Raw genomic sequence first — 17081 nt, forward strand, 5'->3', positions numbered from 1 at the left:
CTGGGTGTTCTGCACGCAGCTTACCTGAAGCCACTGTGCGTGGGTGCATCTGTGGGTGTGGGGACGTGGGCCCAGCCTCCCGTTTCATCCTCTTGATGTCACAGCGGAAGTAGGAGGACCCGTGCAGGTGGATGCTGGGGACGCAGGGAGGAAGGACATTGTTGCCACCGCTGGGATTTTCAGGAGGGGCAGCGGAGGCGAGGGTCCTGGACAGGACACCCCTGGCGAGGGGCATCGCCCTTCCAGCAGGGAGCCAGCGTCTAGTGTTTAAAAGAGCCATGTGTGTGCCTCAGAGCTCCTGGAATAGTCTGGGGCGTTCGTTTTCACATGTAAACTAGATGCATCATGTGCAGTGGGTGACTGGTGGCGAGGCCCGGGACCCCGGAGAGGTGGGTTGTACATGCTGCCTGATCCTGAGCCCCCTGAGCTGTCTTTCTCTCTCTCTTTTTTTTTTTTTTGGCCACGTTGCATGGCATGCCGGATCTTAGTTCCCCGACCAGGGATCCAACCCGCGCCCCCTGCTTTGGAAACGCGGAGTCTTAACCACGGGACCACCAGGGAAGTGCCCCCTGCGAGCTGTCTTGGTTGACCAGCGGGTGCCAGGTGGAGGGGACTGGCCCAGGTGCCACCCCGCGAGGCAGGTTGGGGTCCCCACTGATGCCTGGATCCCAGGCCTGGCTCCTCCTCTGAGGGGGGTGTGGATGCAAAGATAGGGCACAGCTGGAGGAGGGGGGGGCCGGGGGAGGAGTCAGAGTGGGGGGCTCGAGGTCACTTCAGGTGAAGGGAGAGTGGCCGAGAGACTCAGATATTAAGGTGGAGGGCACGGTGCAGCGGGCCCAGGCTCGGGGCCCTGTAAGAGCGAGCGTCCCCTGAGATAGGAGTTAGGGGGTGAGCTCTGTGTCGGGGAGCGTCCCCCAGGCCCAGGCTCCTGGGTGGGGGTGGGCTTTGGGGGCCTGCCTGGGGCCTGCAGGGGAGGGGCTGTGAGGACCCCGCCTCCAGCAACTTGAGGGGAGACGATGGTAGAAATGACAGGGCGAGGACACGGGTTCCAAAGGAGGAGAAACCCAAGGCGTGGCTGCCACTGTGGGCGAGGTCCCGGCGCGCGTGGGGACAGGGAAGGAGGGACCGTAGGTGCGTCGAGAGCAAGTGCGTCGTCTGATTTGCCTGAGATGGTGGTGCTCGAATGGGGCCCGCCCCTTCAGACCTGAGGCCCCTCCTCCCTGGAGGGAGCAGGACAAGCAGCGTCTTCTCAGGCCAGCGTTCCCGCCAGGCCCAACACCAACATTTGCCCTACTGTGCCCCGAGCCCCCATCACCCTGTTCCCGGAAAGGAGCCCCTGTCCTGAGTCACAGGTTCTGGGTTCAGCTTTTGCTGCCCCAAAAGGAAACCACTTCAAAGTCCCTACCACCACCCCCACTGGCAAGCACTCCCTGCCCCTGGTGAGGCCTGGGAGGGGGCAGGAGGGCAGCCTTTGTGCCAAACCGGCTGGACGGCAAACAGTGCCCAGTGGATGTGGCCGCAGCCTGCCTACTGTGGCGTCACAGGCTGTGCCAGCCAGGCCTGGCAGGGCGTTGGCGGTAGGAGACGGAGATGCCCCCCAACTTAGACCATGGTGCGTGTGGAGTGGGGTGACCAAGACGCTGGCGAGTGGTGCTGGTCCCTCCTGGCACCGCTGCATCTCCAACGGCTGGTGGCCCTGCCTCACCGCGTTGTCCCCAAGGCTGCAGGTGTATAACGGGTCAGAAACCGGCCTCTTTCCATGTGGACCGTCTGAGCCGGGACCATAGTCCTCTGGACCCTCTCCCCAACGTTGGAGGGGCTCAGGCCCAGTCGGTCTGGGCCTGCCACTTGCTGCCCGAGTGACCTCGGCCGGGCCTGCTGGTCACCTCCCTTGTGCCTTGGTGTCCTCATCGGTGCAGGACCAGCAGAGGTGTCCCTCGCGGGCTGTGACGAGGACTGGAGGGGCGGCACTGTGGAAGGTGTCGGTGCGGAGCCGCTGCGGGCAGTGGTGGGGCACCGTCCAGGTCAGCGAGGTCTACACCATGGACGTTTCCCCCGCGTCCACCCCCCACTGCCCTACGCCAAGGGTCCAAGAGGCGGCAGCGTCAGAGGACCTTCCCCTGCCCCCGTGGCCTGTCTCCACTAACCCACATTCCCGTCTGTCCGGGGTGGAGTAGCGTCCCCCCAAGTCCACAGCCCCCTGGAACCTCAGCATAGGTGTTATATGGAGGTTGGATCTGAGCAGATGTCATCAAGCTAAGCATTGACACCTCCTGGATTCGGGTGGATCCTGATCCAACGACTGGTGACCTTTTTAGAAGGGAATCTGGACACAGACTCACGTGGGAGAGGCCACGTGACGATGAGGCAGAGACGGGAGTGAGGCATCTGCCAGCTGGGGATACCAAGGACCGCCAGCAGCCACTGGACGCTGGGACAGAGCCACGGGATGGGTTCTCCCTCCGAACCCCCACGTGGAGCCAGCCCTGCTGACACCTGACCTTGGACTTGTGGCCCCCAGGCTGTGAGAGGATCAGTTATGTGAGCCTCAGGCTGTGGTGCAGCCCCAGGACTGACACAGCCTCCCGCCACCGACTGGCTAGGCCTTGCTGCTTTTTCGCATTTTGTGCTGGGAAGATGGCTGCCCTCCGCTGTGGGACAATGTCCATTCCTCCGTGGACCCTGCCCTCCCCGCTGCCTCCTGGGGTCCCTCCTCTCTTGCCTCGTGCAAACTCGGCTCTGTCCCCTGCCCCCTCGTGGGCCACTGGCTCCTTGGTCACTGAGTCCCCCAGGGCTGAGCGGGCCACAGGGATGAGACTGTAGACGACGGCTGTCCTCTGACCAGAGCTGGACGCATGGACGGGCCCTACCCTCCGTGAAGACCTGCGAAGCCCCCCTCACCTGCACCGTCGGGGGTTTTGCGGGAAGCACCTGCCAGTGGGCACCCCACAGCCCCGCTCTGCCATCTGTTCTGTCTCTTTCCCGCTGTGACTTAGGGACAATGAGGTGACTCACCTTTCCTAGGGAAAGCCGTGGAAACTGTGCTGGCCCGGTTTGGAGGCGTTGGTTCCGGCGCTGTTGTTTCCAGCCTCGGACGAAGTGCCTACAGCACAGGTTCGGGGGAGCCCTGGGTGAGCTCCGTGTTTTCCAAAATGAAAACAGCCTTCTAAGTGGTAAACCTAACGGATGCTCAGGCAGGAGAATAAAACGATACAAGAAAGTTCAGGGGAAAAAGCGAAAATCACCTACATGTCAGCAACATTCCTGACCAGTACTTCTCCAAACAGTCAGGGTCATCAGAAACAAGGAAGGTCTGAGAAAGTCCGTCACAGCCGGAGGAGCAAGGAGACAGGACGACTCATGTCATGTGGGGTCCTGGGACAGAGAAAGGACAGTAGGTAAAAGCGAGGAAATATGAGGGGTGTACGGACTTCAGTTAATAATGTGTCCGTATTGCTTCATTCATTCTAACAAATACCCCACACTGATGTCACAATAGTATTAATTGCAGGGGAACCTGGGTGCCGGGTATACGGGACCTCTCTGCACTGTCGTCGCAATTTTTCTGTCAATCTAGAACTGCTCCAAAATAAAAAGTCTATTTAAAAGCGAAGTCAGGGGCTTCCCTGGTGGCGCAGTGGTTGAGAATCTGCCTGCTAATGCAAGGGACACGGGTTCGAGCCCTGGTCTGGGAGGATCCCACATGCCGCGGAGCAACTAGGCCCGTGAGCCACGACTACTGAGCCTGCGCGTCTGGAGCCTGTGCTCCGCAACAAGAGGCCGCGATAGTGAGAGGCCCGCGCACCGCGATGAAGAGTGGCCCCCGCTTGCCACAACTAGAGAAAGCCCTCACACAGAAATGAAGACGCAACACAGCAAAAATAAATTAATTAATTAATAAAAATTCCTACCCCCAACATCTTCTTTAAAAAAAAAAAAAAAAAGCAAAGTCAGCGACCCAGGTAGAATCACTGTCAGCACTGAAGTTTTTGCTGTCCCTGCCGACGGCTCTCTGGATTTGTGTGCAAACATATTTTTTTGTTTCGTGTGAAAAGTGACTTACTTTTCCCTTTTAACATCATGTTGTCTGGATCTGCCCTGACACCAGTGGAGGCGAGTGTCACCTAGTGGGTTTCGCTGAGCCAAGCTACAGGGTGAGAACAGCCGTCCTTTATTTCAGTGGCTCCCCGTTGATGGGCAGTCGCATTTGTGCTCGTGGCGACTCAGAAATCCAACCCAGATGACGACTCAGAAATCCAACCCAGATGAGTTAAGCACAGAGCGTATTCATTGTCTCCAGGACCTGGTCGTCCAGGACAGTCCGTGGTCTTGAAAGAAATTAATAGTAAAATTAACAGTAAGGTGCGTATTTTATTTTCCAGCACGTTTGACATGAGTTAATATTTAATGCTATTTTCTGGTCATTACGTGCCTCCTTGTTTCTGGGCATTCCTCCGTGCCGTGCCTTCCTGGGCTCCCTGCCCATCCCCGGGGAGGGAGAGGGCAGAATAGCCTGGAGCATGCCCAGACAGCCTGAACTTTGAGCTTAAAATCAGCATCGCCCTCGAATCTTGGACCAGAACAAATTTGTGTGCGGTTTAAGATTAAAAGGATGTTTCTTAACAACTGCCACCAGGAAACAAACAATATCCTATATCCTATATTATTGTAATGGGCCTTTGCAAAAAAAAAAAGAGAAAAGAAACACCCACAGAAAAATAGCTTAGATGGAAAAATGGAGGCTCTGATGCTGTTTGTGCCAGTGTCAGTCTTGGGGTTAAAGAGATGCCACTGGAAGAGGGACTCTCCTCTCCCTCCCTCCCTTCCCTGAATGTTTATCCAGGAGCTTCTGAGTGCCAGGGACTGTTCTAGAAGTGACGGGCACAACAGGAACAAGACCTACAAGTTCTTGGTCCTCAAGGGTTCACTGTGGGGAGAGACAGATATGAACAAATAAAAGCAGCTTGCGGCCGCTCCTGTGAGGATGTGGCAGAGCATGGGGTATGCGGAGGGCCCCTCTGATGAGGGACATGCAGCTGAGACCCGGGTGGCCCCGGGAGCAGCCACTGGCGACAAGGAGGGCAGTGTTCCAGGAGGAAGATGAAGTGTGCAAAGGCCCTGAGGCAGGGAGGTGTCTCTAAGACAAGGGAGGGTGACGGGGACGGACCACATAGGACCATAAGATGGGGTAGGCAATATGAGTTTTATCCTAGGTGCCTTTGGGGGCCCCAAGGGAGTAGTGTGATGTTTTAGGATGAGTGCTGTGGCCACAGTGTTTTAGGACGTTTTAGGACATCCCAATGTTTTAGGACGACTGCTGTGGCCACAGTGTGAATAAATGTGCCCTGTTGCCTGGGTTCAGCTGGTGTGTGGGGGAGGGAAGGAGGGTGGTGCCATCTCTGAGGCTTCGTGCCGTATGGGCTGTGCCATCTTTTGCCTTAATTTCTCTTCCTCATTACTTGTTCCAGCCACTGGCCCTTTGTTTTGTTTGGTTTTGAATTTTATTTTATTTATTTATTTTTTTATACAGCAGGTTCTTATTAGTTATTACTATATACATATTAGTGTATATATGTCAATCCCAATCGCCCAGTTCATCCCCCCCCAGCCCTCCCCCCCACTTTCCCCACTTGGTGTCCATACGTTTGTTCTCTACGTCTGTGTCTCTATTTCTGCCCTGCAAACCGGTTCATCTGTACCTTTTTTCTAGATTCCACGTGTATGCGTTAATATACAATATTTGTTTTTCTCTTTCTGACTTACTTCACTCTGTATGACAGTCTCTAGGTCCATCCACGTCTCTCCAATTCCCAATTTCATTCCCTTCTATGGCTGAGTAACGGCCCTTTGTATATGAGCAGCAGATATGGTCTCAGCATCCACCTTCTGCTCTGCGGAAGCTGCACACAGAGCTGAGCCCTTACCTCACCGGCCTTTGGGTTTTACACCAGTCTTTGAGGTGCCCTCCCCACAACAAGGTCATACAAATATTATTTCCTCTTTCAGATTTGGTCCTTCCAGGGAATTCCCTGGTGGTCCACTGGTTAGGACTCCGTGCTTTCACTGCCAGGGGCCTGGGTTCAATCCCTGGTCGGGGAACTAAGATCCTGCGAGCTGTGCAGCCAAAAAAAAAAAAATATATGGCTTTGCCAGGTTATCGTGAGGACCAGGTGGGACAGTAATAGAGTGCTCGGTGCCTGCCCTACTAGGCGATGGTCGTTATTACTGGGGGGAAGCCAGGGCCCCCCTCCACCAAGCATGTGTTCGTGGGCGTGAAACGTGACTTCCCAGGGTCTCAGTTTTTGTCACCTGTCAAATGGGGTGATGCTGGTTCTCTCAGAATCCCTCGGAATCTCAGGTTTGCCCGGAATGTGTTGTGACTTGTGGAGCAGTTATGCTTCTCCGTTGTCTGGACAAGTTTTGTGGCACACGATGTCCCCTGCCAGAAGTGGCTTATGGCTCCTGAGTCTGGGGCAAACAGGCCCAGGCGCAGAAGCTTCTGTTCTCTGCTCCCCGTCGTTCTAAGGGCTCCCTGCAAGGGTGTGCCCTGGTGGGGACTGTGCTGGGTCCAGAGTGACAAGATGGCCTCCAAGTTTTGTCACCTGAATGCATCCTCTCAGTGGTCCTAAGACTTCCCTGCAGCTTCCCGGAAGTAAGCCGGAAATAAGCCTGCCTTTCGAGTGGGCACCGCCAGGCTTCAGCTTCGAGAGGGGTGGGACCCGCTGGGGGCTCACAGGCTTGCCCAGATGCCTCATGGAAACTGGGGTGGGTGTACGCATGGGGGGATCCATCAGGGCTACAGGGACACGGATCTGAGCTGAGCCAGAAGGATGTGAACTTTGCCAGGTTTTTCTCGGGTCCCAGAGCACATTTGGGGGGCGGGCACCGGGAGGCAGGTGAAGGCCCTCTGGGCAGCATGGCTGCATCTATCAGGGCTGCCCTGGAGGTGATGCTGCTGCCCTGTGGCCATCGTGAGCAGAGCCCCTGTGGCGGCCCCTGGACAGCTCCTCTGGTTCTGGGCTCGGAACCTATGGTGTGCTCAGCCTGATAACCCAGATACTCCACCCTTTCCAGTTCCCAAGTCCTGAGTGGCTCGTTTCATGAGCGGTTCACCTGTGTTGGCTGAGATGCAACATCCTCTTGTGCGTCTTTCTGAAACAGCACGTGCTGTCCTGTCCTGTGTGCTGGGTGCCTGGAGATAAGTAGGTCACAGCTAAGAGCAGAGAAGCCGCCAGCATTGCACAAGACAAGGCCGTACCTGGGCTGGACCGTGCTGGACACTGTGGGGTCTGAACTGGGCTGGGGGATGGGCAGGGTCACCTAGTGGCTGGAACAGGTGCAGAGGAGGCAAAACAGGGGCTCTGTGTCCCCACGTGTCTGGAGCAAAGCGTGTGAGGCTGGGGGGCTGGATCGTGGTGGTTGTTGAGATGCCCTGATGAGCAGTTGGGGAGTTCCACTGGGGGCTTCTGAGCTTGATGGGCATGATGGGAGCCGAGTGTGGAAGGAGGGGAAGGGGGTCTGGGACGTGGGGTGAAGGTGGTGGTCACGGGTGGGGTGGGGCAGGGCATGGGGCTCGGGGGTGTTGTTCCCGGTCGGGCGGGGGTGGGGACCGGGCAGGCAGGCCCCCGAGTGACGCCCCCTTGTGTCTCGCAGATGGCATCCACAGCGTGGCGGCGCTCTGTACCCTGCGGGTCACCGTCATCACGGATGACATGCTGACCAACAGCATCACCGTCCGCCTGGAGAACATGTCGCAGGAGAAGTTCCTGTCCCCACTGCTGTCCCGCTTCGTGGAAGGGGTGGCCACGGTGCTGTCCACCACCAAGGACGCCATCTTCGTCTTCAACATCCAGAACGACACGGACGTCAGCTCCAACATCCTGAATGTGACCTTCTCGGCCCTGCTCCCCGGAGGCGTCCGGGACAAGTTTTTCCCCTCGGAGGACCTACAGGAGCAGATCTACCTGAACCGGACGCTGCTGACGGCCGTGTCCACCCAGCGTGTCCTGCCCTTCGACGACAACATCTGTCTGCGGGAGCCGTGCGAGAACTACATGAAGTGCGTGTCGGTGCTCAAGTTCGACAGCTCGGCCCCCTTCATCAGCTCCCCGACCGTGCTCTTCCGGCCCATCCATCCCGTCAACGGGCTGCGCTGCCGCTGCCCGCCCGGCTTCACCGGCGACTATTGCGAGACCGAGATTGACCTGTGCTACTCCAGCCCCTGCGGTGCCCACGGCCGGTGTCGCAGCCGGGAGGGTGGCTACACCTGCGAGTGTCAGGAGGACTTCACAGGTACGTGTCACCCTTCGCGGGTCCTGGGGTGGCACAGACGGTGGGGCGGCCCCGGGTCACCTCTGCTTCACACGAGGCCCCCGGTCCACAGGTCGGAGGGTGTCAGGTGGTTTCCTCTGTCCACTTCCCTCTTCGGGGACAGGGTCAAAGGATGGACCACGGGCCTGGGCGTGGACTCTGCTTGCTGAGTACAGCCCCAAGGTCTCTACTGATCTCGTGCCACTTAAGCCACCCTCTTTATAAGGACAGTAGGAGGAGGATGATAGTGCCAGAGCCACCTAAAAAATCTGCATGTAGGTAAGGACATGTGCTTTTTATAAGTGGCTTCAAATTTAAAGCAGTTCATTACGGACTTCGAGTTTAACTGGTTACTGGAAAACAGTGTAATAACTGGGATAGCAATTGTGAGCCACTGATCGTTTGGGTCTGGAAAGACGGTGGGTTTTTTCTTGCCTCATTGTCACTGTAGAAATTTCTCATCTTCTCTGCCTTGAAGATACACTTAGCTCGAGATGTCCTGATTTGTCACAAAGATGAATTGCTCTAAAGGCAGCCAACGGTTGTTTTTAAAAATAAAAAACCCGCCGAGAGCAGTACAGAAACATATGCTCTTGCTTTGGTCTTCGATGGCCTGTTACATAGAAGGATGGCCCACTTGACAAACAAGTGTACTGTGACAGATGGTGACCGTCTGTCTTTTTGGAAGAAAGTTCCCTGAGGTTGGGTGGGACCTGATCCGTCCCGGAGGTGGTTTTGAGAGTCTTCCGCAGACTGTGTCCTCTGCTGACGTGTTTAGTGTAAACACTGGAGAAATGGTTTCTGTGCGTGCGGGACGCAGCACAACTGATGGAGCTTAGGACGGGGCTTACAGTCTTAACAGATACTCATCGGGCAGGAAGGGAGTAAGCCTGGGCTGGGAGCACAGAGAGAGGAAGGCGGCCGTATGGTGCTTTGCATCTGAAGAGGAGGAGCCCCAGCCAGAAGAGGGGGCGTTGGGCAGCCTGGGGAAATGGGTGTGCGCCCCGGCTTGCCGCGTCTGAGCACCAGCCTGGTTATAACCCGCTGGCACCGCTGCGGCGAGGAAGGCTTGATCGCCTGCCTGTGTCTCCCCTCCCCTCGCCCGTCTGTGTCTGTCTGCCTGTCCATCCGTCCTGTCCGGCTCTGGAGATCTCTTCCCCGCAGTCTCTCAAGTGTTCACCCTAAATTCCTGGCTACACTGGAACTTGGTGGTGAGCGGGGAAGGAAGGCCAAGGAGACTCCAGCCCCCAAGCCCACGCCTGAGTTATCAGGGGGCTCTGGTGGTGCCGAGGAGCCGTGCCACGTGGGGGGGGTCCTCCCCCTCCTCCCCTTCCCTCTCCACGGCGTTGAGGTGGCATCTCGGCCTCTCCTGAAGTGCCTGACCAGATGTGCCAGCCGCAGCACGGTCGGCCTCCCTCACAGTGGAGCAGCATCCCCCCCGGGGCTGGTGTCCCTGGCCCCCTCCCTGCCACGTGGCCTGGATGGGGAGTGCTTCTGCAGGTGACTCCTGCTCCAAGTGGGGAAGCCGTAGCCCCGGGCCCCGGGAAAGAGCCTGGTGCCCTCCAGGGAGTCAGCCAGCGAGCAGTCATTCACTCGCCCCAGGAGCATTAGTTGAGTGCCTGCTGTATGCCCGGCCAGTGCACGCAGCAGACCTACCCCTGCCCAAGCAGGTGGGCCACCCAAGGTGACCGGCCCTCTCCCTGGTGGAGACATGTAGTGGTGGGGACCTGGTGGGGGACACCCCTAAACACCCCCAGAATCTGGTGATTTCATCTTGAAGATGGGTCTGAAGGGTGGGGTCTACCTCGGTCGAGGACACCAGCTTGTCTCGTGGCTGCAGCAGCAGTCCTGGCTTCCAGAAGTCCCGGATGTGAGCTTGGGGCCATGTCTGGGCAGGATAAGTAGAGGCCGCTAGGGACCCGTGGACCCTGGATCCCCTCCAAAGAGGCCTCAACCCATTGGGTGGAAAGGACTTCCAGAGTTCTCAAATTTTGTTTTCATCGCCAGAGTCATTTCTAGAGAAATTATGCCTGGGAATGACCCACTGTGTCATCACCACTGAAATGTCTTGATTGGCAGGGGACTAATTTGAATGTCTTTGGTACTAAATTATCATATGTATTTCCCTCTGAGATAAGATTGATTCAGACTGATTATTTTTACTCGGTCCCCCTTCCTCTCTTTCTTCCTTTCTTCCTTTGAAGCCCTGCTCTCTTGGTTCAGGTAATTGAGCCCATTTATTCGCGGTGAAAGCCGTGCTGTCGTCGCCAGGGTTTTATTACTTGCTCCCTGGTAAGCCGAGCTCAGGCCTGGCGGGCGGGAAGCTGGAAGGGGCCCAAGGCCTCCGGAGGACCCTGGCTTCCTGTGTTGCCAGACGGGAGACGAGCTGGGTGAAGGAAGGTATCAGTTAATTTCAGGAAAAGCTCATGAATTTGATGCTGGAAAAATACCCCGACAGCTCCCCTGTGTTTCTTCAGTCCACTTTGGCCTCAGGGAAGCTCCGAGGCCCCAGGGAAGAGGACTTCCCGTCCTTGTAGGGAGAAAGCATCTCCCCTTCTCACGGCTCTGCATGGGGGCCTGGTGGGGGTCTGCAGGGGACCCCACCCTGAAGGGAACGGGGACAGAAGGACTGGAGGCATCGAGGCGCAGCTCAGCGACTGTCATGTGTGACAAGCATGTGTGCCGGGTTCCTTGGTTCCGGCCCCTCTGTCTCCCGGCCTGTGAACAGGGTAGCTTTGGTTTTGGCTTTGCTTTTGGTTAAGCTCCCCAAGGACGTAGCCCGTTCCTCCCATCTCCCCACCCCTGCACCTGCCGTCCCCCTGTCCTTGCCCAGCCCAGCGCTGTCCCTGCTGTTGGAAGGTTCTGGAAGTTCTCCCAACTTCCTTGGACAGTGACCATCGATCTTGGAAACTTCCTCGGTGCCTTGTTCATGCGTTGGTTGCTCCACTCTCATTTTGGGTGTGATCCACTTATTTCCAGGAGCCTCAGGACAGCAGCGACCTGCAAATAGTACTTATTGGGCACTTAACGTGCTGTACTGTTCCAGATGATTCTACACTGTTACCCCAATCCTCCTGGCAGCTGTACGTCCCCATTTTATAAATGGAGAGACTGTGGTACGGGACCTTAAAGTTTCTAGCCCAGAGGTTCTCAGCGGGGGTGATTCTGCCCCCGGGGGACACATGACAGTATCCAAAGATGTTTTGGGTTGTCTCAGCTGGGGGTGGGGTGCTCGTGGCTGGAGGCCAGGGGTGCTGCCTTGCATCCCCCAAGGGTACAGGCCACCCCCCCACGGAGAATGGCCCTCGTGTCTGTGGTGGAGGGAGGAGCCCTGCTGTAGACCTGGGCGGGGGTGAGTCAGGATTCAAACGTGGTGCTCTGGCTTCTGAGCTCAGGCTTGTCCGCCCCCCGTGGATTCCTCGAGGGCAGAATGGCCTGGTTTGCCTGTTTACTGGGTCCTTTCTCTTGCTTCCTTGACTCCATAGCATCTATTAAAAAGCGCCTTCTGGGGCTTCCCTGGTGGCGCAGTGGTTGAGAGTCCGCCTGCCGATGCAGGGGACACGGGTTCGTGCCCCAGTCCGGGAAGATACCACATGCCGCAAGAAAAAATAAATAAATAAATAAATAAATAAATAAAATAAAAAGCGCCTTCTGCGTGCAGGGTACCGAATGAAGTGTGACGGGTGAAAAGGAGAACCATCGCTGAGCAGTGGCCCCAGGGAGAGGGCTTCACTCGCCGTCACCCTGTTACCCGAGGGGGTGGAAGGAGACTCTTCCCGCCCAGAAGGACCCTGGACTAAACCCATCCGGGGCAAAGCCTCAGGATGTGATTCTGCGTCCGGGTCCTGTGGCCTCTTGATGCGTCGTCTCCCTAATTAAACAGCACGTGTCCACCCAGGCTCTGCTCCAGGCCCTTTCCCCGTGCCTGTCACAGCCCCATGAGGGTAGGGACAGTTGTCACCCATTTCAGGCAGAGCCGGTTGGGGGGCCCCGGGGATTTCCTTCCAGAGCCTCGGGCCGGCCCCGCCCCACCCCACTGCCCCTTGCTCGCCTTCCAGAAACATGCCCGGCTCCTCTCCCCGGGACTCTGCCCCTCGAGTGCGCTTTCCCTTGTCTTCCCGAATGTCACCTCCATGTCCCCGTTCCTCTGCCCGCCCCTCGCCATGGCAGAGGTCGGCGGCTGGAGTCCAGATCTGCTTGGTGCCGTCTGCTCCCTCCCCGCTGCGTCCAGCATCTTTGTCCATCAGCACAGTGCCGGGCATACAGTAGGCATGTGATAAATACCCATGCGGGATGACGGGGTCAGGGGTTAACTGGGCCATTCCTCCTCGCAGGCCTCAGAAGACGTCCTGGAGTTCTGGGATTCTGTGCTGTGCTCAGAGCAGAGCCTCTGCCGCTCCCGTGGCTGAGCTGGAGGGGACGGGGCTCCCCCTTCCGTCCGCTGTGTCCCTTCCTGTCCTGCTGGTGGTGTGCCCACCAAGCTCCACTCGGGTCACTGCCCAGCCATGTGCCCACGCGGCCCCGGCCCACGGCTGCCTTGGAATCCCTTCCCCACACACATCCTCCCAGGTTGAGAGCAGCGGGCAGTGATTTATGTCACAGCCATGCCGGCCCAGGGGTGCATTCCTGAGAAGGCAGCAGCTTTGATGTCACGGGGGAAGGAGGGCTTTCAAGGACCTCTCGGTCATCTGCGTGTCGGGGGTGGGGGGGGACAGAGGGGAGGGTCCCGTTTATTCCTGAGCCTCTGTGTTTAGACCCCAGGGTTCAGAGGGTGTTTCGGTAAATACCAGCCAACAGTCCTGCCCCTGTGCATGAAACACACGGCTGTCCCTGGGCTTCGGACATCTAGGCTGCTGGACCCTGTGTCATCAAGAGTGTGCCCCAGCTGGATTTAGCCTGTTTTGGTGATCAGAGGGTCAGGGGCCACTTAGGAGAGTCTCAGTGATGCTGGGTTTGAGCTTTGTGCTAACAGCCCCAGGATGGGATGTCCCAGTTGTCCTGTGAGGGGGGCTTCTGGGACCCTGACTGTCCCCCGGGGTGACCTCAGCAGGGCTGGGGGCCCTGACTGTCCCCAGGGCTTGGATATTTTGTGTAGGTTCAAGGCCAAGAGAAACTTTTAATGTAAAAGTCGAATCATCTTTTCTGTTCATGGGGAAAAATTTAAATCAATTCTGGCACTTCTCTGATTCTTACTCCAGCTCTGAATTTTATCTTGAATTCTCTCATTAGAGTAATAGTATCTCCATCCTCCTGGGGTACACTGACCCTGCACCCCCATATTAGGTTAAAAATGCTTCGTGCATCTGAGCCGTGCTGTCCTCCTGTGGGGTGACATTCACATAACACGAGAAATAAGTTTGCTGCACTTACTGCAATTTACTGGATTAAAGCTCCACTTGGAAGAGTTCGTCGTCAAGTTGAATTTAGTCCTTAAACCGGAGAGTTAATTATCATTCAAAATGAAAATCGTTACCTGGCCTATAATTAAAATCTCAAATAAAGCAGAAACAGAATCCTTTCTTAGGAAAATGTACTTTTCAGATACTCAGGATTACTCCAAGTTTCTCTCTCTTTAGCACCTCTCCGGTCTTTGACGTTGGGCTCTTCCTACCGGTTCCAGGTTGGGATATCCAGCATTTCTCTAGTACATTATTGTAAAGCTAGGGCATTATTGCACTTCAGGAAGACTTTGTTTTCCATTAAAATCATATACAGAGAGATTGCGGTGGGGATAAATTTAGCCAGGGATCTCCTTTCCTCTTCCATGGAATTCTTTCCCCCAAAGCTGGGGTTTTGACAAACAGAATAATCATCCTCCTCGTCTGGCCAGGGTGTCCGTGCACAGCCAAACACCCACTGGGGACAGGGACGGGGCTAACAGGGCTTCTGTTAGCTTCTTGGGGCTACTGTCACAAAGGACCACACACAGCGTGGCTTAAAATAACAGAAATTGGACTTCCCTGGTGACACGGTGGTTAAGAATCCGCCTGCTGATGCAGGGGACACGGGTTCAAGCCCTGGTCCGGGAAGATCCCACATGCTGCGGAGCAACTAAGCCCCTGCGCCACAACTACTGAGCCTGCGCTCTAGAGCCCACAAGCCACAACTACTGAGCCTGTGTGCCACAACTATTGAAGCCCGCGCGCCTAGAGCCCGTGCTCCGCAACAAGAGAGGCCACTGCAATGAGAAGCCCATGCGCTGCAATGAAGAGTAGCCCCCGCTCTCCACAACTAGAGAAAGCCCGCGCGCAGCAGCGAAGACCCAACGCAGCCAAAAATAAAATAAATTTATTAAAATAAAAAATAACATAAATTTATTCTCTCACAGCTCTGGAGGCCTGAAGTCCAAAATGAAGGTGTCGGCGGGGACTTGCCTGCAGAGGCCCTAGGGGAGAGTCCTTCCTGCCTCTTCTTAGCTTCTGGTGGTCCTGGGTGGTCCTTGGCTTGTAGCTGCATCTCTTCAGTCTCTGCTTCTGTCCTCATATGGCACCCCCCGCCCCTGGTGTGTTCTGTCTCTGTGTCCAAATTTCCCTCATTTTAAAAGGATACCAGTCATTGGACTAGGGCCCCTGCTAGTCCAATATAATCTCATTTTAACTTGATCACATCTGCAAGAACCCATTTCCAAGTGAGATTAATTCACAAGCACCAGGGGTTAGGACTTGAACGTGATGTGGCTGCTGGGAACACAGTTCCACTGGCCTCAGGGCTTCTGGGGGTTGGTGGTGATGGCCACTTCTTGTCGACCTGCTTGTCGAGCGTCTGCTGGGACAGAGGACGCTCTGACAGGCTTCTGTGTTTCGTTTTCTTTTTAGAGATCTAAAAGCAAGCGTTCCTCATGTCCACCCAGCCAGCTTCTAGGTGGGTCAGATGAGCTGGGCGCAGGGCGTGGGTTGGTGAGGAACACAGGTATACGCTGAAATGTCTGTGACCACGGTGAGCAGAGTGGCCTGAGGACGTGCCACGTGCGGTTAGCACCTTCCTGGGTCGTCGTACCCACTGTCCGAGGGGAGACGAGGCTCCTTGGCCAGTTCCTGCCGGGGGTCTCCCCGACGCAGGCCGTGAGTATCCGGTGTGTGCGCGTGTGGAGAGTGGCTGCTTCTGCAGAAGGAGCCGGAAGGCAGGCTCCACGGGAGCAAGGACTGGGCTTGCCTTCTCCCCGCTCAGCTCGTGTCCTGCAGCTGCTGTGACAAAGTCCCACAGACGAGTGGCGTAAGCAGCACAGATTTATTCCCGCAGAGTTCCTTCTGGAGGCGCCGGGGGAGAATCTCTCCTTTTCCAGCTTCTAGAGGCTGCCTGCATCCCTTGGCTGGCGGCCCTTCCTCACCTCACGCCAGCCTCTGCCTCTGTCATCACAGCTTCACTGCTGACCCTCGTCCCCCACGAGGACCCTGGTCATTACCCCGGGCCCCCAGGAGTCCAGGGTAACTTCCCTGTCTCAAGTCTCAAGATCCCTACCTGACCCATGCCTGCCAAGTCCCTTCTGTGGTGTGAGGTCCCATGGCCTCAGGCTCCAGGGAGTAGGAGGTGGATGTCTTCGGGGCTCCGTATTCTCCCACCAGCGCCCAGCACTCCCTTGACGCTCAGTCTGTATCTGTGGAGGGATGAGTAAGTGAGGCCTTTGCCATCGGCACTGGGGTCCATCCCCGCTCTTTCTCTGGAGGCACCACGTGGACCAAGGGCCTCCGGGAGTTACTGGGAGTCCAGTTTGAGCCCTTGACCTGTGAGTGGCCACCCCCGACTTCCCCAGGGAGAGTGGTCTCCGCTCACGCTGTTGCCCACCACCCCCTCCTGAGCCCTTTCCCTGATGTGGACAGACAGATGTGTCTTGTCGTGCTCCCAGTGCCTGCAGGGCTGGGGTAACGGGGTGAGACTTCTCTGCTGGGGTCGCCGGGCGCAGCTGGAGGAGGGAGTGTGTGTTAGCCAGGGCAACGCGGCTGTCCTGAGTCCAAGCGGCGAGTAGAGTGCGCGTTCTTCTCTCTGGGTGTTCATCTGTCCCGGGAACCATCCCTCCTCCCGGCACCATGTAGGAAGGGGAATTTGAACCATCGGGGGCTTAGCTGCTGTTTTGCATGGATGATTAAGGTTTTAGTTAGCATTCCGGCTGAGTTTGGACACGTCGCCATTTCAGCGTTGGCACGGTTTCCCTACTAACTGATAAAGTGCTGGGGACGCCCCTTTCTGGCCTCGCTGCCCACAGCTGCGAGTTTACTTTGCACCGACAGGTTCTTCCCATGGTCAGCAGGGACCCTCAGCCCAGCCTCCAGGCTTCCATCTTCCCTGGGGTGCAGGGCGTCTCCCACCCCACCCACGCAAGCCCACCCTCTCCAGGAGACCTCCCCAGGCCCTCCCATGCCCTGACCTTCAGAGGGCCCCATGTCATTTCAACTAAATCATAGTCCTGTGTCTGAGATGCTATCCTGGAGCTGGTTCTTGGGACGTTGCAGGACAGATGCCCTGGCCCAGGGGTTTCCGGGTGACCTCTCCCAAAGCCGGGGCCTCCCTGGATGAGGCAGTTTCCAGGCTGTGTACCGTCCCCCATCCCATGGTCTCTGGAGAGAGGCCTGCAGAGGCCCACAAAGGCACAAGGAGGGCCCTGGACAGACTCCCCGTCGGGCCCCAGGCCAACGTGAATCTCCCTCCCACCAGGCCCGCGGGGGATGTTGGCTGGGGCCCAGGCTGCCCCAGGGCGGGACCCTCCACCCTTCTGGGACCCCAGATGTCTCCTGAGCTGCCACTAGCTGTATCCTTCCAAGCCCACATCCTTGGCT

At 56.9% G+C, this 17081-nt stretch overlaps 1 protein-coding gene across 1 annotated transcript in view; it reads left to right on the top strand.

The window, feature by feature from the left end:
- The window catches only part of CELSR1 (cadherin EGF LAG seven-pass G-type receptor 1), a 146807-nt gene that overhangs the window by 45906 nt on the left and 83820 nt on the right, over positions 1-17081 (top strand). Inside the window, exon 2 of the mRNA XM_060112662.1 lies at positions 7654-8292. Within this exon, the coding sequence (XP_059968645.1) occupies positions 7654-8292 (639 nt within the window). The remainder of the gene's footprint in view (positions 1-7653; positions 8293-17081) is intronic.

The sequence above is a fragment of the Mesoplodon densirostris genome, chromosome 11 (assembly GCF_025265405.1).
Source record: "Mesoplodon densirostris isolate mMesDen1 chromosome 11, mMesDen1 primary haplotype, whole genome shotgun sequence".
Lineage (NCBI taxonomy): Eukaryota > Metazoa > Chordata > Mammalia > Artiodactyla > Ziphiidae > Mesoplodon > Mesoplodon densirostris.